The sequence below is a fragment of the Mastigoproctus giganteus genome, chromosome 12, assembly GCF_048544385.1.
Source record: "Mastigoproctus giganteus isolate SK-2022 chromosome 12, ASM4854438v1, whole genome shotgun sequence".
Lineage (NCBI taxonomy): Eukaryota > Metazoa > Arthropoda > Arachnida > Uropygi > Thelyphonidae > Mastigoproctus > Mastigoproctus giganteus.
Genome location: NC_143586.1, coordinates 7,160,164 through 7,181,198, shown reverse-complemented (window position 1 = coordinate 7,181,198; position 21,035 = coordinate 7,160,164). Strand labels below are relative to the sequence as shown.

Sequence of the window (21,035 nt, the reverse complement as noted above, 5' to 3'; positions counted from 1 at the left end):
GAATCATAGAGGGAAGAAAACTTGGTAATGTATGGATTTAAAAGCGATACCTTCCATTATATATGACGGTGGAGTGTCATCGCTTGTATGGCTCTGGAAGTGAGCGGATGCTGAGTGTGCCATATCAGCTGTCACGCCTGCCACACTGCTAGTCTTTTGCTGTTCCGAAATCGAACCCATCGGTGACCGTAGAAATAGCCAACTACTGCTGGCAGGAACCGTGTTTATGTTCCTGACATCCGCCTTCTTACATTTTTCTATACCAATAACGTGTAAGAAAATCACAGAAAGGGGGATTTTTATTCAAAGGGAAAAAGAATTCTGACTCTCACAAGATGTACATTTATCAACTGGGAAATTTTAATGCGGTGGCCCGACAACCGATGATGGGATTCCGTATAGATCGAAAATAACTCACGATCAAAGCTATAGTGAACAGGTTTTCTTTTTTTTTTTTTTTATATTTTAGAGATATACGACCTGAAATAAAATTCTTCCGTCTTAATATACACCAAAGGAGAAAAAAGAACAACAAAATTCTTCGTTACACTGCTAGAGGGACATTCAACTGTAATAAACAGCCCGATAGAATTAATGAAGAGATGCTTTTCCTTCTAAAAGTAGTTTTAAGAGTTGCTTCAGTTGCCCTCATTTCCATTTCCCCTACTCTAATTTACAATGGTTTTCTCAGTACAATCTACGCTCAGTACAATCCATTTATCCTCATTTGCGCACACCATCTGGTTTATACCTGAACTGTCCAGTCAAACATCATGATCTTCCCCGTACTTCAGGGCTCTTGGAATGCAGTCCATGCGAAGAACTTGATCGACATGGGCAACGCACATGATCTGATGGACTTCGAAAATGTGATGATTATCGGATATGGGTGCCAGAGTTACATAAACTGCGACTGCTGTGGGTTGTTCGCGGAATGCTGTTGTTAAGGTGTTCTAAAAGTGAGCGGACGTTGGACAGTTCGTCGGGAAAATAGCGCGCGCTCACATCTCATCGATGGTCGAGTTCCGTTCACCGACTCGCACAAGGCTGTGACGCCTTGTACGAGCCGGTGGACGGAAAACGGTGGAACGGCTGACCATGTACTTCAACCAGAGGAAACCGGTAAACGTCGTGGTCTTGCAAACATTGCTAGAATGATCAAGACCACAATCTAACGATAACGAATTTTTCTCTGTATTGGCCTCTGGGAAAGGCCCTCGGTCAAGGTACCCCATGCTTATGGCCACCCATGGTTAACGACGCCTAATGGTTCGATCTGAAACACTAAAGACGAGAAAATCTTGCCGTTTTCAATGAACCACGTTTCTTGTTATGCCGTGTGGACAGTACATGGAGAGTACGGGGACAAACTGCTGAGAGAAATCATCCCGATCTCTTGATACAACTGGAACATGCAGGTGCTGGCATTGTTTTGGTATGGGGATGTTTTTCTAGGCGTATCTCCCTCTGAATGCTAAAAATTACTTAAGGGTCGTGGCCTGATTAGGTGTAACCCTTCATGTAGACATCTAGTCATGTACATTTGTATAGTATCTTACAACATTGCATTTGAACGTCATTTCAACTCCGCCTTGGTACACTGTGATGAATATAGAACTCCGTAAAAGGCCAGAAATGTGTATAATGTCATGTTTGTGCAGTGTGTATGTGTGTTGTTGTGCTGTATTGTTGCTTCTGGCCATTTTGTCACCAGAAAGGCAATCACCTGGAATTTCTCTCCACTGTCCGTTTATGCACGGGGAGGTAGGCCACAACTGTGCATGTACCGTGGCCAACCTTGACAATCTCGCACTCAGTATCCAAACCGAATTTTGAACCGTTCAAAAGAACCCTGTGCCAGCAAGCCGGCTCCAGCACATCAGGCCTCAAGCACACGCACACACAATCATTCCCTTTGACCCAGGAAACAGATAGCGGAAGACAAAGAAAAGAAGAAGAAAGTAGCATAAAGGGGAAACAAAAGTGGAGTGTGATAAAGGATACTGCTCGACCATATCTTTATCTAGCGCTGCCCAATGTATTCCACATGGAGTAGATGTCTCCAGTTAAACAGCAACAGTAAAGTTATCCAAAAACAGTTCTGGATGGAAATCCGTTAATCTGGAGTGGTATCAGGAGTCATTATTTGGTGACGGGCCTGGAAATAATCTGTTAGATTTAAGTACCTGCTCACATCCAGAACACAAGCTTGGAACTGCAGCCTTAAGAGCGGATCTTAGGTCCTCGTATATAAAGCATTAAAAAAGGACGCGATCTTCAGGTAGCCCATCGACAGATCATATTAGAAATTCTAAACTGGTAAAGTTTGGCGCTAAGCGAACTATGCCCCTCCATGGTGACTGTCTTCCCGGATGGCCTGTCGTGTTTCAGCAGGATAATGCGCCCTGCCACTTTGCCGGTATTGTTCGAGAATGGACCACGAAAGCGACTTCCAGTGCTGCCGTGGCCTCCAAATTCCTTAAACATGAATTCAATAGAACATCTCTATAGGAACATGAACCAACGAATCCGGCGTTTGGATCCTCCAACAGGAACTATCGCAGACAGTTCGATTTGGACACAATATGTTGCAGGTGTTTTGCACCCTGAAGACATGGTGCAAAACACCTGCAACGTTCAGAGGTGTTATTTAGTCGCAATACTGGATGATAAGAGAAGAATGTCCCCACTGTTAGATAGGTGCTCATAATGTTTTGACTGGGCAGTGCATATTATAATTTTATTGGAATACTCGGATCAAATCCATTTGAGAACTCAATTTGGTATTTCCCCTTGAAGTACGACTGACCAGAAAAATATATAAACCAGAAAAAGCGTCACCTCTGATGACAAAGACCTGAGTTCGGTTTCCCCTCGATGACGCGAGGAATTTTATTGGCCTTTTTTCACAACGTGGCTCATTTAGCCCGTCTCAGGCAAGGGTAGAATGGTTTGTTAACCCGGAAACGCCGATTTTTCATCCAGCAAATCGACCACAGAACACACTCAATTTACCGACATATTATAAAGGGCCCAATATGCCCTAAATTGATGCGCCTGAAAACCTGCATGTAGACAGAAGTACTCTATTTCTTATTCTGCCAAGAAATATTCATTTCCTTGCATTTCTTATCTGAAATAAAAAAAAGGAAAGGAAAGGAAATAAAAATTATTACGCCCCTTACAGATATAAATGTAAAAGAGAAAAAAACACGAAGCGGCTAACAACGGGAATCCATTTCCCAACAATTGAAACGTCAGCCTTCGCACGTGTAACGTTCACGTGGGGAAGCAGCGAGTGTTGTTCATTTCCTGTCCATTTCTTTGTCTGCTGCTGCAACCAACCCGCGGGTTGTCTGCAAGCCATGCAAAGGAGAAGGAGCTTATTGCCTTTTGCACCATAAAAAATTTAGCTTTTCACGATTTCAGTTGGCAACTGCAATGCCCAAAATTGGACCCGAATAGACCGGTTTGCAAATTGGATTTTCCTTCATTCTCAAATTAAAATTCGATCCCTGGTCGCGTGGACCGTTGGCAAGAGAGGAGTAGCCTCAGCTTTTACGAGTGTGGGGACAGTTTAATTATCTAAGAAGGTTAAAAATATCTTGCGCGAGCATCCACCGCTTGCTGTACGGGTAGAAAATATTTCTACTCCCTGTCTAGCCCCACCCCCCCTCCCCCACCTCCTCAGCTGGCTCTGATGTCAGCGCAGTGCTGGGAGATTATAATTATTTAATTTCTCATTTCCTGTTTCTCCAGGCGCCATCTAACTGACAGTGCAGAGTTACTGTAGTGTGACAGTCAAAATCTTCATCCGAAATGAAACTCGTAAGCACTTTCAAAATATTCTTTCGAAAGAATTTTGCTATTCTTTGTCTAAATAAAATTCAAAAAAAATCGGTTCCTTCAGTTATTTTAAATTCGATTTTAGGAATAGTTTCGTTAATTTTTCTCCTTAGATCGAGGGCCCCTATGGATTAAGAGCCCAGTGATAGGCAGCTATAACTTATTATGTACCAGTGTAGAATATAGCCGAAAGGGAAATATTTCCGTTATTGTTTATAAAGTAAATTAATTTGTAATTAATTATTAATTTGAATTAATCTATTTTATATTTAATTTAATTTAATATTTTACCCATTATGCTTTTTAAAATCTTAAAATATTTTCTTAATTTTTAACCTTTTTTTGGTTTGAAATTGGAGTGAGCCCCTTTGAATTAAGAGCCCAGTGATAGGCAGCTGTAACTTTTTACGTTACAGTGTAGAATGTATCGGAACTGCATATATTTCAGCTATTATGGTTAAATTAAATTATGATTAATTAATTTAATATTTTAGATATTAAAATATTTTTAAACATTTTTCTACTTTTTTTTTTGTTCGAAATTAGATCGTGAGCGTCCTGGAATAAAAATCCAGTGATAGGCAACTATAACTTATTACATACCAGTGTATAATATACCGGAACCGGAAATATTTCTGATATTATTGATAAAGTAAATAAAATTTATATTGATTAATTTTAATCAATTAATTTAATATTTTAAATAGTTATTTTTTTAAATATTAAAATATTTTTCTCCATTTTTTGTTTGAAATTAGATCGAGAGCCCCTTGGATTAAGGGGCCCTGCAAAAGGCAACTATAACTTATTACGTTACAGTGAACAATATTGCTTAACCGGAAATATTTCTGTGATTATTGATAAAGTAAATTTAATTTAATTATAATTAATTATTAATTTTAATTAATTAATTTAATATTTTAAATATTAAACTATTTAAATCATCGGTAAAAGGCTTCTCTTTAAAGGAATTCGGATTCCTAAAAGTTAAATGACTTCTTTCAATCGATTCTCTTGGCAGCATCTTGCGAGTTAAGTCTCTCTTTCTCTCTCTCTCTTTTTTTTTTTTTTTTTTTTTCAAGGGCTGACGTACCCGCGCGAGGCGTCTGCATGTCTACTGGAGTAGCCAGCTGTAACTGGGAAGCGTGTTTGTAGCTATGGCGAACGTGTTGTTTGGTTGTTCTGTTCGGCACAACCCCCTCGGAGACTGCTGCGAAAATTCAACTCTCTTCGTTCAGGATTCGGACATGAAAGGCACTGTGAACGCCCCTGTTCCCTCGATAGCCCCTCTAGCGTTTCCAGACCCAGAGGTAAGATCTTTGACTCTTAATGTGTTTAGGCGTAGTGCTGACATCGATTTTTCAGTTTCCGCTGACTTGGAGAGAAAGAGAGAGAGAGAGAGAGAGAGAGAGAGAGATAGAGAGAGAGAGAGAGAGAATTTCTCGCGCAAATTGAAGACGCCAGCTCTTTATCACATCGCTACCTGTCGTAAAATGTTTCGGGATATAGTGGCTCTGTAATGGGGGTGTTATAAGTATTCTGTTGTTTTACGCGACAACCCCCCTTTCGTGCTAATCTTTTGGCTCCCAAGAGTCCACAACGATTCTTTACTGTACAACCGATTCTATTTAAATGCGAGGCCTAAAATGTACTTAAACATATACGAGTGTATATATGGGGTGTCGCAATAAACTGCGCCGTGGTATATCTCGTTTATTTTTAGGTTTAAGATATTTGTGTTGTGTGGGCTGAATTTTTTGAATTTCTTCGTAAAATTTGGATTAAGTAGCACTGTTTAGATTTTATGATTTCTAAATTAAAGATTTGGCTATCGACTGCTTTTTTTTTTTTTTTTTTCTCAATGGGAAAGCTGTTCCTCGTCCTCGGTTTAGTATCAAACATCCTCTTGTGTTGTATTTCGGAAAACCATTTTTTTTTTTTTTTAATTAAAGATTAAAGTTGTTTTACTTTCGTTTTAAAGGTAGAGTTTTTCGTTTTTCGATGTTTCTAGATTAAATCGAGGACGGGGAACAACTTTCCCACTAAGGAAAAAAAAAAATAAAAATACCACTTTTTTATACAAACTTTTAATTAATAAACCTTAGAATCTAAACGCTAACACGTAGTCTAATTTTAACAACAGATTCCAAAATATCAGCAGATATATGACAAAAAAACGTCCAGACGACTACTATCTAACCAAAAAATATAAGCGACACACTGCAGCCTTTCAACAGAACCATCCTGTAGAAGAGCTCACGTAATGGTACATTGTAACTGATGAATTTTTTTGATGGCTTTGGGTCAGAAACTAATTCTGGAACACGCTGTTTGTGAAGTCAGAGCACCCGGCAAAAAACCACTCGATTATGTTCGGTACAGCGAACAATGTTTTTGTCCGAATTAATTGGTACTTGGCGATCGTCTGCACCAAAACTTCGGCGCATTGGACGACGGCCTACTTCCCAAGGGTTAAGCCGCGGACAGGGGCGAAAAGATGTTCCTAAATATTGTTGTTATTAAGCCCGAGACCCTCCCAATGGCTATTAGCCGATCAACCTCCCCTCTCCCGGTCTTCCCCCCCTTATTATCCCCCGTTTTTTCCCGCAGTTGTATCGAGTGAGTGTCGGCGATCCACCTCCCTCCGTGTGACTCTTCCGTGCCGGCATTCCTGATTACAACGCCGACATTTCCCGAACGCGGGGCGAAACCCTGTGAACCCGCCCCTGACAGTGAAGGGGCGGCGTGCAAACGGCGATCGTCAACTATTCGTACGGCGAATACGATTGCCATCGTCGCCAGCTGTTAGCCAGATGCCGATGGGGGCGACTGAGCTGCCACCTGGTGACGTTTCATTTACGACGAGAGGGCGAGCTGCGAGGGGGGGGGGGGTGCTTGTTGCCGTTACTGCGGCGATGAGGAAATAAACCGAGAACGAAGAAGCGGAGGGAAAGTGGGGATGCGATCAAAAGCTACCCACGATTTCTTGTCTCGCATTTTAATGCACCTGGAGGGGAGGGGGAGGGGGGTATTGCAGCTGCGTGTAAAATGCGCTGATGTGCACTCACCGGCTTCCTGTCCACTACTAAACTTGGTGAATGGCAGAGGTTACTCGAATAAATTCACCCACGTGCATTGGAGGTACCCCGTTTAGCGTTTTATTAACGCTTGCCTCGTTGAATCCCAAACGAACAAAAGACCCAAACGTGTCCGTCATTTCTTTTTCACATCTTTGCTGAAATGGACGAGGGTGTTTCGGATTGCTAATGGGACAGTTCAAATGAGATTTTGTTGGTACTCTGACTGTCCTTTAAAACGTGACTCAGCAAGAGAAATCACCTCACTTCAACAGCAAAGTGTTGTCCACAAAGAAAGGACTTGAGGGCAGGAAAGAGGACGAAATCCGAGGGTCAGGGGATTAAGCAGGATGTAGAAATATTTCAGTTTTTCCTGGTACATCGACAACACTTCATGTGCACATTGTGCCCTTTCCTTCCTGTGGTAAGAAACTAAAGACTTCCCAGATTTCTGACCCCTCTGGTAAGGGATCAGAAGTCTGGGAACCCAGCTAGCAGACACTTTTGTAATATGGAACTGTTGATGGATGATGTTCTTCACAGACCCCGCACTAATTTGGAGCACTGCTCTTTTACTCTAATACAGATCTTTCAGGATTAATACCTGAATTTTTACAACACTCTCCTTCATTACAGCAGTTGCTGGTCCTGGGATTTCTTCATCATTGAGGTTGTTCCACATTGAATTGTTTATACCAATGTGCAACGACATTGTAACCCGGGCAGTCTTCTCCATAAACAGCGACCATTTCTTCGTGGATTGGTTTGCGCGTTTTCCCTTGCAGAAAGCGGATCCAAATTACTGATCTGGATCCCACTTTATCCGGTGTGACACTTCACTTTGTTCAGAGCCCCTCACCAACCCGGTTACCTTTCTGTGAATCCTTTCTACAAGTTCTAAGTCTTTCTTCAGGTGTGGCCCGCAGACCTCAACACAATATTCTACATGTGGTCTCATCATCGTATTATACAAAGGGACAACGGCATCCTTTTCTCTACTTGCAGAAGACTTGTATATCATAGACAAGACACCACATGCTTTCTGATTCCTGTTTACACGGATACAAACAATTGCAAGCTAAAAGAAACCTTACATCTAGAAGCATTAAACATTGTTCACATTTGTGCAACCGTCCTGAGTCATTTCAAAATGGGCTGCTTCTGGTTCTTAACCACCCTTCCTGCCTTTAAATCATCAGCAGATTTTGACAACTTCCCCTGAATTTTCTCATCTTTGTCATCTATAACAAAGCAAGACGCGTGCGCTTGTCTCAGGAGTGGCAGAAGAAGCAGTTAACAAATAAAAGTTACTGATGAACGTTGGAACTTTTAAAAGGTCTATTGGAAATTCATAAAACAAAGAAAAACTGAAGAAGTTTTTTCAATGGACCTTCCGTTGAATCGTGATGAGTTGCATTAACTACAATGAGACTACATCCAAGCTGTGTGCAACCAAAATTTTTCTTTGGGTACTACAGAATCACGAGCTCCTAAACCAAGATTCTCAAACGTGCTCGCGAGCACTGTTGTGGTCTTCGAAAGCGTGCTTGTAAGAGCTACACTTTAAGCATGTTTTTAGGCTCGTTTAAAAGAGAGCAGGAAGTTTGTTAAGGGAGGGTTCGTTTCCCCTGCCCCCAAGAGCGTAGTTAGAGACCACTCCAAAGATCAATAAAAATTGTGGGACTTCTCAGCTGATAGTTACTCCCGTTTTTGCAATCTTAAAGATAGAAAAAAATAATAAATATTTAAAATGCATATTTTAAAAGATCTGTTTCTCTTTAATACAAAATATATCTGCAACATGGCTCGGTATTTTTCCATTGATCATCTTCTAAGTCTAGTTCAACCCACTATTGGGCGAAAACCCCTCCATTTAACTTCCATTTGTTTCTTACCCATATGGGATTTGCTGAGCTTCATTGAATCGCCCCGTCTGTGCCTTGGACCTTCTCATTTTATCTTTCCAAGAGTCGGTTCCACGTAATGATCAATTCAGTCCATCCGTTGTTAGATCTGCAAGCAATGTGCGCCCTCCACGAAGACTTCATCTATTTGACCTTCCAAAACAATGCTTTTAACCGGCTCTTTCTCTTTCTGTTGAATCTTGTAATACCAAACACGTATCTTTCCATCCCTCTTTGAGCTTCCTTCAATTTCTGTTCCATTAATTCTTACGTTTCCCTTCTTGCACGAGGACAGCCAAAACACATCGATTTATTATTTTAGGTTTCCAGAGAATTGATAAATTACTTCTTAAGAAAGTACCTTTGGAAAAAGTCATCTATTGAGAATTAATCCCTTTTCGTATTTTTCTCTTTCCAGGTCGGAACTCACTATTTAGCCAAGATGGCTGTACCTTCTTCACTACCTCTATCTTCAATTTAAATCCTTTTTAGAACTGAGAATCCGATGTGCATGATTTTGGTTTTCCTCATGTGACCTTTAAGCCTGTTTCTTCTCTGACTGCAATCATATTTTCTCAACATACCTTCTAGGGTTGCTATGAAACGCTTAACTGAAAGTGTTTCCTAAGGACTCCAACGTAAGACCATCGCACTCCTTATTCACAAATAATTTTTCAAAAGAAATAGAACAATCTGAAATACGTCAGTGAGACGATTTGAACACGTGTCACCACCATCACCACAGTGCGCAGAATCCATATGATATGGATCTCCACAATCGTGCAGCACTAAACAAGCTGCTGATCATCCCGTTAAATTCTGGGACTGGTTTTGATGATAGGAGCAATGGAAAGATGAACTGGCCAGCCCAGACGTCTAAAGAGAGTAAGGCCGGCCATTTTTGCACCTATACCAATCAATGGAAAGGGGTGCTTCAGAGCAAGGAGTCATGGTATATGGTCTACCGGTTTGGCGGTCATTTCTGAGTCCGGTGGATGCTCAGAGAATTCTACCTGCAGGACTGTATCGTCCCGACCTTGAAGAGAGAAGCAGCGGCAGGATGGTCTTGGAGATGTTTTTCATGATTTCGCCTAGATGGACTTCATTATTCATGGTTGTATTGGACAACCATGAGTGTTGAAGTCCATCTAGAGGTATTAGACATAATCCCGGTGATTCCTGTCCACTGGGATTTGACATAATCCCGGTGGACAGGAAGGTCCATTCCTGTATCACCGAGACAACTGTTCTTGTCATATTACTGGCGTTGTGATGGACTGGTTTTGAGGATATGAGCAATGGTCAGTTGGACTGACCAACCCACAGTTCGATATACTTGGTCATAACCAAATAGCCATCGTGCTGCACTCCTCCCCTCCTCTGATTGTCCTGTAGGATTGGCTGAGTGGTGTATTTTTTATGCTATTCTGAAATTTGCAGCTTTGGAATGAGTTGGGTTTAAGGGTTGGTTTTGTGGTCTTTCTGGATTTTCATGCTGCTGATGCTTTTAAGACGATGTCTGGGGGTCACGATATGTTTACAGGTCATCCCTCTCCACAAGACTTTTCGCCCTCGGGTGCGCAGTTGGTTGAATTGTTGTCTTGACCACACCAGGCGGAAGAGACCTGAGTTCGAATTCCATGGACGACGTGAGGAACTTTTATGAGCCTTTTTCACCGAGTGGCTGAGTTAGTCGCTGTCATGCGAGGGTGAGGCTTTTTTCCTGCAAAATTAGGTTTGCTTTTCATCCAGTAAATCGACCACAGGACACACGAAAGTTATTATATACGGCGCCATATGGCCTCAGTGGCTGACGTGACACAAAGAAACAACGTGTATGCGATGAAGAGAGAGAAAGGAATCGTGCGTTAAGCATCAAAGCAACTAAGGCAGTGAGGCGTCAGTGAGTTATGTGTGTAAATTGCGCGAGTCGATTTGCCTCCACGTTCGTGTGAGTGTCGAGAAGAACTCCCGCTTGACACCAACTCAGCCACATCGCGAAGAAATCCCTTTAAATTTCTGGCATCGTCGAAGGGATTCGAACCCCTTTCGTAATTTCCATCTTTTCGCTCGTGCGTGTGGTGATTAACGCTCAATGTGTTCATCGCGGGTGGAGGCAAATTGCAATCGTTCGGCTTTTCATCCAGTTCGCACGTTGACAGAGCTGACGATGACAAAGATATCATCATCGCACGAGCGCTCTCCTCGGGCTGTTAACCGCTCTCCAAATGCTAACTTTCCTCGAGTGTTCCCCGAACTTAATTCGACGTTTCCCTCCCCTTCCCCACCCCACCCCACAGACGTTGTCATTTGAGACGGCGCCTTCGAACTCCTCGAGCAAATATTTACTGTTTGGGGATGGAAAATATCACGTGGCTGTAGGCTACTGGAAGTGCTTTGAAACAATAATGCGTGCTGGGAACGAGGCTAGTGCTAATGAGATGCCGCGCGGGGGGGCGAGCAGAGAGAGAGAGAGAGATAAAGTCTCCGATAGACCTGTGGCACGAATCCTTATTGATGCGTGGCCATCACAGTAAACGCCTTATCAGCCGATGTTTCCGATGGCCTCGCGCTGTTTGTGTTATCGACAGCGGCGGCGACGCTTTCGGGGCAGCGAAGCCGACGGACCGATAGTGTGCGCGTTAAGGGCCTTTATTGCCCCCTGGAAAGAACCTCTTTTTATTAGCGTCTGATGGGCCTGAGACACGGGCGGCCCAATCTGAACCCGAGCGCACAATCGGCCACTTTGGGGCGCCATTGCGAGCTCGCTTCCAACTGGGCGATGACCACACGCGCTTAACGACATCCCATTTCCTGTCGCTGATCGCGCTAATGGCCTCTTTCCTCTCGCGCGCAACCTTCGCTCGCACTAGCCGCATCTTCGCGTACATTTAGGTGGCCGTCGTCGGACAAACAGCCGAGGCACGTGACCGAGGGATCCCCGCGAAAGAAGGAAGGATTCGTGTGAGGTGCGTGGGATTGGAGACGGGCCCCTTGCTTGTGCAAATGCCCCCTCCCCCTCTGCACACTTTTGTGCCTCCTCACGAAGATGTCCAGTTGCAAATGTTTTCGCATTTCCACTTGTCGAAGTCCTCGAAGTTCATCAGCATCAGAAGAGGCAGATCGGATGCAAGAAGCAAGCTCGCACAGCATCAGCCAAAAAGAAAGAAAAACCCTTCTCATTTCACCCATCCATCTCTCTAAAAGCCTTTCTCTTATTCCTTCACTCCTTCTCTCTCTTTCTCTGTCAGTCTTCTTCCCATCACACTTCTCATTCTTTTCTGTTCCGTTTTTTCTTCTCTCTCTCTCTCTCTCTCTGTCTTTTTCTAAACCAAATTCTTTCGCTCCTTTTCTCTTTCTTCTTCCAATCCCATTGTACCGCTCTTTTTCTCTTCTATTTCATCTTCTCTCTCTCATTCTTTCATTCTCTTTCTCTTCTGTTTCTTCCACTCTCTCCTTATTTTACTCCTTTCTCTTCTTTTTATTCTCTCTCTCTCTCTCTCAACCATTCTTTCACTTCTCTCTCTCTCTCTCTCTCTCTCTCTCTCATTTTCACCTCTTTTCTCTTCTGCTTCTTCTTCTTCTTCTCTGTCTATCCCCTTTCACTAATTCTCATTTCTGTTTCTTTCTTCTTTTCTCTTCCATTTATTCGACCCTTTTCTATTCTCTCTCTCTCTCTCTCTCTCTCTCTCTCTTTCTCTCTCTTATCCTTTCACTGATGTACTCTTCTGTTTCTTCTGTCTCTCTCATTCTTTCGCTCCTATACTATTCTTCTTCTCACTCTGTCTTTCTCTCTCCCTCTCTCTTATTGTTTCACTCCCGTACTGTTCTGTTTCTTCTCTCTCTCTCTCTCTCTCTCTCTCTCCATCAACCGTTCTCCATCCTTTCCTCATTCCTAGATTTCTGTGAACTTCATCGTATTTTATTGTAATAATTGGAGGGTGGGGGGGGGGCACTAGAATTATTTGTAACGGAGGCTTTGTTGACAGATTAAAGAATAACCTTCAACAGACAGTTCAAGGAAGGCGCAGGTTTTTAATAAGAACAACCCTCAACGACAGCGAATTTTTTACCCTTCAGAAATGCGGTGAATTTACTTTTGTTTAAACGCCGCTTCCGAATGTTCTTTTCCTCGCACCACCCCCACTTCGCTCCTTCGGACTGCCGAGCAGCCGAATGGTTAAACGCGAGGTCACATTCCAGCTGCCCGCGGTTCGAGCCAAAGTGACTGCTAAATACAACGATGTTCTTGTATTCTCTTTATTCATGTAATCCTCTGACTCCGCGGGTGCCCTCGAGTGTAACGCAAAATATTTTTAACTTCTGGAGTTTTTCGGAAGTGAGGAGGGGGGGTTACGCCTCCCTCCTCATTTCAAATCTCGATCTGAAGGCAGAAATCTCGAGTTCTTTGCAGACACATGCCCGGGAGGGCCGGCCCTTTACCTCTTAGACAACGAGCATCTTGCAGCAGCAGCTTCCATCCTCACCCACTCGGCCACCGACTGTGAAAACAAACAAACTCGGCCGCAGAAGTCTCCCGTGACGCACGAACTCAATTGTCCGTACAGCGAAAGCAGGTGCGAAACACCCCTCCTCCGTCTGCCCCCCCCCTCCCCCGTACATCGCGCATATTAGTATTGTTACAGATCGTGGCCGCGTTCGGCCGTGCACGAAGCACCTGTCTGACTGGAGGCGAGGTCAGATGACCCTCGTCGTAACAGTACTCGGAGTGTCGGGGGTCATCGAATAGGCCTCCCCCTCTCCGTGGGGGAGGCGACTTCACTATAACGAGTTTTTCCGCGTCCCTGCTTCGATGCCGAGGGTTGAAGAAGTGGCAACTGCGCTCCCCTACACCCACCCAGAAAAAGAAAGAAGTGGAGTTTCCTCCATATTTTAAGAGGTAAAAAAGTTTCCTCCATTTTTTTAACCAAAGTTTAATTCCAAGTGAGTTTTTAAACATGCGTTGAACAGCATTAAAAAGTTGTAAACTGCGCAGCTGCCATTTGACGTCATTCAATCTGCGCATGTCCGTGATTCCTATTGTAGGTGCCGAAACCGTGACCAACTGGGTTTCTTTGAATAAAATCGAAAGTTGTATCGGAAATGTGTATTTAGAAAAGTGGATATTGCGGTCAATTTTGACAAATACACACGGCGGCTAACTCCATCGCAGCATCACAGATATAATTTGTTTCTACTGAGTACGAGGTTATTGACAAGGTCACCGAATAGTAGGTGTAATGCCGAGAACTTCTTGTAAGTGGGAGAGGTCGGGTGTGCGTGCTCTACCAACAAACCGTGAAGATTGATGACGCAATCAAATAGTTCCATAATGCGCATGACACAAGACAGACACTATCTGGTGCGATTAGGTACCTGTATATGAGGGTCGGGCGACAAGGTAGGGGATAGATATTCCATATATTCTATTTGTCGTATTTTTATTGCTCTCACAGATCTATCTTATTTAAACATTCAATATGTACACCACCTTAGCAAAAGTAATCGAAAATGCAAAGTTTTTTGTGCGCCTACCGATTTAGTTTGCATAGTAGAGTTTATATGTTCAATGCCTCCCACTGTCTTCTGAAAGAGGGACTCTAAAAGAAATTCTGAGCAGTGTTCGTTCCAGGCAAGCTTGTTGTACTCGTGCCTTTCCTTCTGCATGCCTCTTACTTACCTCTGTCCTTTACAAAATTATAAAGAAATCCCTTAACCGCCTACTCTTAAATTATCACCTCTTAAACGATCTCAAAAACTTGCATCTCATCAACGATCTCCAACATGGATTCCATCAATGTCCATCCACTGGTGATATATTGGCTTATGTTACTTAGCTTTGGAAATTCAAACAGTTGCTCCCAACGTTGGCAAGGCTTTTGATCGTGTTGACATAAAGTCTTCTAAACAAGCGCCCACTTCATGGATTTCCATCTTAGGAACTGGCATCCAACTATTTCTGGCAATTGGGTAGGTAGTTTTCTCTCTGACCGCAAGGATCAGTTCTTTCTCTCGCTCTTTTCCCCTTGTATATTAAAGGCTTTCTACCATTGACTGAAAATCCTATCAAGTTTTGCTGATGGCAGTAATCACATTCCATCTTACAGCATACCGCTTCAACTTCTCCAATATCCAACATCAATTCCTTAGATGCCGATCTCCAGGTAATTCTCCAATGGGGTAAATATAACTTAGTTAACTTCAATTCTTCTAAGACTTAGTCCTGTCTTATTTCCTTCAAAAAAAAAAAAAAGTATATTGCTCCAAAGTTCATCTTCGATGGCATTTAGATTTCTAGACAAGATCACACTTCTGTATTGGGGAGTACTTTGACTGGGATCGTATTTCTTTCAGAATCGAAGTGGGGCTTCTTTGGAGATGGGTTCTACTTGGTTTTCCTATCTTATTTTTATGCAGAGAGGCCATGGCAGTTATTTCTGGAATGGAAGGATCAATCAGTTCAGGAGATCTCCTTATAGAAACGTCTAATCCCAACCGTTAAAACAAGACTTTTGAGGATTCCGTAATTACCCACAAAACTTTGAACGCTTCTAAAGGGATCATATCGGAATGGGACCTCATTCATGTTTCTCTGGAAGAATTTATTAAAGACTGAAAGCACATGTCGTCCATTCCAAACGAAACGTAATCAAGGAGGACCCCCAATGAGGGTGTCTTCTTTTACCCCTCCGAGAAACATCGTTCTGACATTTAGTACACTTAATCTCCCACCCTCAGTTAAAGCACTCTACCTCTCATGTAAGATTCGCCCTTATATCCGAAATCTGATTGTTGTTTTAAACCAGAAGAATGGTCACTCCCAAAGAGCTTGCCAAGGAGTGCCTACACTTCCCTATTTAGCTAGAAAGACGACTTTCTGAATGGACTTCAGCTACAACACCCTGATACCAGGATGCTCACCCAGCATATTCTAAGGGTTGGAAGTCCTGGAAACTTGGAAAGAAAAGTATAACCCAGGGCATACGCCCAGGGCATACGCCCAATTAATACAAAACACCAAAGTCATTTGAGTAGAGACATCACATTAACCCTCACTAATTCAAGGGACCCGATCCTTGCTTATGGACGATAAGACTGTCACAAAAACAGCAAACATTAAGTCTGCTAATACCAGACCACCTGACAAGATCTGTAAGCCACAGCCGCGTACAAAAGAGAAAGACTCTCCCACGCACCAACCAGAATACAATATGGATATTGATCAGAAATCAGATAATGAGGGTACAGCTCTCCTTCACGCGGACGACGAATTGGACGTTGGTTGTCCAGTATTTCCGAAAGGTGACAAGTCCAAGCCAGTCGGATGAAAAGCAAAAGCGTCAGCCCATCCTCCAAAACTAAAACAAAATACAGGAAATCGTACATTGGAACTGTACAGTTATCTGTACTGGAACTGTAACTTAACTGTACAGGTAACTGAAACTGAAAGATAAACATAATCCTGTCTGCAGAAAACAAATTTATCCTGAATTTCTCTCTTAATTTCTCTACATACGGACTGTACAGACATGACAGATGCAATGAAACAGGGGAGAGGGAAGGCTTTTTACCTCTCTAGAGGTTGCAGCTGTTCGGATTGATCTGGCGTTCACCCTCGAACTAATCTCTATATTTCTCCTAACACACAATGATCCTTCATGAGAACTAATCTCTATATTTCTCCTAACACACAATGATCCTTCATGAGACTTGAAAGCTTAATAAATCAAGTGTCCACTTCAATATGTCTTCTAAGCGAATTCAGTCACCACCCTCTGTGTTGAACACCGAATTCCCAATTAGCTTTGCGTTGAGATATCCAGTCTATACGTTTCTCAAGGGCTAGCCTCCCCAATCGTCCAGTCAATGTTTTGCAATGGTCACCAACCACTCTCATTGTCCCAGAAACGGGAACTTTCCAGCAACTCTCCTGGTAAATGCTCCTGGCAAGTTGCTAAGAAACCCTTCATGTTCAGTGTGGATTAGTAGAGTTCGCGTTCGGTCACAATGAAGGGTTTGTGGAGAACCCCTGGCACCGTCTAAACGAGTAAAACTGTCTCTTCAGTCTCTATTCACACATCGTTGAATGTTTAGCTGCTTCGATTCACCCAATTGCAAGTGTAAATCCCGGATTATGTCTACTGGAAGGATTCTCTAAACGCTGTTCTGCAGATAAATCGAAAACTATTAAAATCCTCTCAGTTTTCTTTTCCTCCACAAAATATAAACTGCATCTTTCCTCTTCCTTCTAGCGGGAGGGTTGGCTTAAAATTCGCCAGAAGCGTTGCTACGTAAGACGCAGATTTTCTTAAATCTACAGCCTACGAAATTTCCACCTTCTTCTTCTCTGTTGCATCCATAAACATAACTGTTTACTCGGTAAAATCCTTCGAAGCGCAAACAGATGAATTGCCATGGGAAATTAGTGGACGTCGCCAGTTGATGCTTCTTCCAACGAAGTTAGGCGCTGCAGCAGCTACGTGTATGAATCCACCTTGATAGGCGAATGATTGGCTTCGTTGGGAGGATGGAGGGGGGAGGGGGAGGCACATATTTATCTTGCGCGGCGCAGTTGTGCATATCTCAATTCAGCCGCATTTTTCTCCTCTCTCTTTTGACATTTAGGCAGGAGCTCCTACCAGATTAATTTACTCGCTTCTCTTTCATTCTCACGCCAAATTAAGGAACTCGTAAACATGTTTCCAATGGAGTGTGGCCCTGGAAATCGAGAATTTGATTGGATGGAAATTAGCGAGTTCAGCTCAGAAATATGCTTAATCAAGATGGAAGACGGAATATTAAAAATTATATTATTTTTAATTGAAAATATTTTTTAGTTTTCGATGAAAAATTAGTTAAAATAACTGTTTTTTTTATTTTTTTTTAAATTAAATTTTAAGTAATTTCAACTTTCCGCTTGCAACGCTTGTAAATGATTAAAATAGAACGAAAAACTGAATCCCAAAATCATCAAAGATACGAAATGGATTTTATACTGAGTGGACAGAAATCAGGGGATACCTACCTAGTAACGGGTAGGCCCACCCTTCGTCCTGATAAGGGCAGTCCCACGGCGAGGCATTGAGTCCACTAGTTCAAGAAAGTGTTCCACAAGTACTTCCATCCATGCTTGCTGCACCGCTGTCCATAATTCTGTCGCATTCCTGGGTGGGGATCCAAAGCTAGAATGGACCTTCCCACAGAGTCGGTGATCCACAGGGTTCGTGTCCGGTGAGGCCATTTCATGGTGGTAAAATTTGCGGAATCCTCTTTGAACCATGTTCTAGTCGCCGCGGCTCTGTGGAGAGACATTGTCCAGCTAGAAGAGTCCATTTCCCTGTGGGCGCACGATGACCCTGAAGTTTTGCCGATGGTCTGTAAGGACGGACATGTAGCCTGGACCATTCAGAGATGCGTCTAAATGTACCAGAGGTCCCAACCTATGTGCCAGTTGAACACGCCCCAGATCATTACCGACCCTCCACCTGCCTGAACAGTTCCTTGTTGACATGCCGGGTGCATACCTTCGTGCGGTTTCCGCCAGATACACATCCTCCCGTCAGCTCGAAATAACTGGAAACGGGACTTATCGGACCAGGAGACCCATCTCCAATCATCCAAGGTCCAGTGCCGATGTTCTTTCACCCAGTTGAGATGTAGAGTCCTGTGTCGTGGTGTTGGCAATTGGACTATGGTGGGTCCCATAACTTGTGGCTAATTATCGCCTGATGGTCTTGGTGGAGACGTTTCTGGCACCTCTCTCGTTAGAGTCGGCGGTGATTTGTGCCACTGTCCCTCTCCGGTTGGTTGAAACAATAAGAGACAGACGGCCACGTTCATTTATCTACCCTCTTTCTCGACCGCCCACGGCTCTGTGCACGACGAGATGTTATTCTGGAAATGGCGTATTCTTTATATTGGGTAAGTTCTTCACTCTCAGGATTTCTCTCTTGTGCTGTAGCCTCCTTTTCCAGGCTGGTGGTTCCTTGTCTTTGCGTTTTGTTTTCTTTTGGTCTCTGGTTTCTCTTCTGTTCTCGGTTGCTGCTACAGTGGCATAGTAAATGGTTGTGCGGATGGTATCTAGTGTTACTTCGTTGTTGTTGAAGTGTTCTGGTATTATTCGCCTGTTGAGGTGGTCTGTGACTTGTCACAGGATTTTTTGGGTCTCTGCTTCGGTATAGTATGGTTCTTTGTGGGAGTTCATGCCCTCGAACTATGCTAGAGCTCTCTTCCATTCTGGATACCGCGACCTCGTCCTTTTCCACTTCGGCTGCTCTGGGCTACAGTTCTTGTTCAAGTTGTTCCTGCCTATTAAGGCAGGAACAACTTGAACACGAATAATGTCCTACCTTGTTTCACTCGTGTTCATTGTAGTTGTTCGCTTATCGATAGATCGCAGGACCTATCAAGTTTTTCGTGGCGATGGTCCGTTTCTGGTGTGTTTAGTGACCGGGAACCATTCCAACAGCTTGGATCGAGGCTAGGGGCTGTGCATTTTAATGTTAGCCTCTACCTTCGTTACTTCTTACTATGCTCGCATTTTGAACCTATTTATTTCGACGCTCCACTTCATGCGTTGGCTTTATCTCCCTTCCCTGGTGGTCGCTGGCGCAGTTGCGCAGGAAGCACTTCCAGTTGGTTGGGCTGGATGGTCCAACCCTTCCCTTGTGGTAATCATGCACCCGTATGGCGCCAATTCCTCCAGTGTCTTCTTCGGGAAACACTCTCCGACTTTTCGAACCCACCTCTGTGCTTAAGATCTGAACGCGTGTGACTATCCTTCGTAGCGCAGATGTGGGAAACCACCGGTGGCGCCTGAACCTAAATACTATGCCACTACTACTATCCTTCGCCACACTCGAAGCTGTATGTTCAATATTTCTACTTCTCATCTTCGTCCATCTATGGAGGGTAGACCTCTTTAGTTTTGGCTGGTCCAGTGGTGGATGGTGGTTATTAGGAGTGACATCAGATGACGCTACTCTCTGATCGGCCATCACTTCGACCTTGGAGAGCATCATCATCATCTGCTTATTTATCTACAAAGAACGCAGACCACTCTGGAACGGCTATGTGTCAGGAGGGTGTGCTGTTTACAAACTGTGGTATGAAGTACTATACAAATTTGTATGTATAATGAGTTCCAAGTATGCGGGCTCGACCCGGGATATTTAAACAGATTTTTTCTTATACACAAAAGGTTGAAATAACATACATAGTTTGAAAATTGTACATGTAGTCCGAAATTAAGGAAAGTTATTTTTAGAAAGGCATCCATTGGTCAGAGGATCCATCACAGATTCATCAGCTGATTACTGTTCTCTAAGGTTTTCTTTCTGGAGGGCAGAATGTACCCACGCATCCAGATGGATGCGTGATTTGCTGTTTAGGTAGGAGGTAGAAGCAGAGGACCAAATTTCAGAAGCATGGAGTGGCATAAGTGAAAGGCACTTCAAGATGTTCTGGCAAATGTGCTTTTAACCAGAATTTTACCACACCACTTGTCCTGAATTAACCACATTTCGTTCTGAGTTTTCAGCCATTATGATTTTAAGTAATAATACTTATGTTGTTGTTTACTTATTTAGAATTATACTTCCCCCCCTTACCAACGATCCCAGATCATCCGTATACGCAATCGCATCAATATTTTCAAAATGAAGAATCCATTAAACGTTTCTGTCCATCCACCAAAACGCCTCTGTGAGTAATGTACTTGCAGCGAAGCTACGTAATGTCAGCTCCCACAGCAAAGTGTTCATAACCTCGCTCTCAATTCCCCCCTCCCCACCTTTAATGCAAACAGTAATGGGCGTTAATGTGCCTTGACATCGCGTGCAAGTGTTGACTCTTGTAGTTTGTTCCATGACCTATATGTACATGATGAAGATTAATTGTCCTGTTGGATGGAGGCGGATAAAGAGATGTTATTAGGTTAACCCATAAGACAAATATAGTATCTGGAATTGGGGCCTAATTACAGTCGTCCAAATACATAACATCCATTCACAGCCATTGGTAATCCCCTCGCCATTCATGCAATTACTCAGTTCGTTCTTAAAGGAATCTTCCCCCAGAGTGCATTGGGCAAAATGTCGGTAACTCAACAAAAAAGAGTCACCAATATTTCAACTTGTTTTATTTTAATAACAATTTTGGATAGAACCTTTCTTTCCGGTAGATGGCGTCACTATTTATCGTAATTTTA

At 43.1% G+C, this 21,035-nt stretch overlaps 1 protein-coding gene across 3 annotated transcripts in view; it reads left to right on the top strand.

Moving 5' to 3' along the window:
- The first annotated feature begins 5,013 nt into the window (after positions 1-5,013).
- The window catches only part of LOC150076655 (RNA binding protein fox-1 homolog 2-like), a 510,847-nt gene continuing 494,825 nt past the window's right edge, over positions 5,014-21,035 (top strand). For all 3 annotated transcript variants that reach the window (XM_090386158.1, XM_090386157.1, XM_090386155.1), the window contains exon 1: positions 5,014-5,156. In XM_090386158.1, coding sequence (XP_090242284.1) covers positions 5,094-5,156 — 63 coding nt within the window. In that variant the 5' untranslated portion in view covers positions 5,014-5,093. The remainder of the gene's footprint in view (positions 5,157-21,035) is intronic.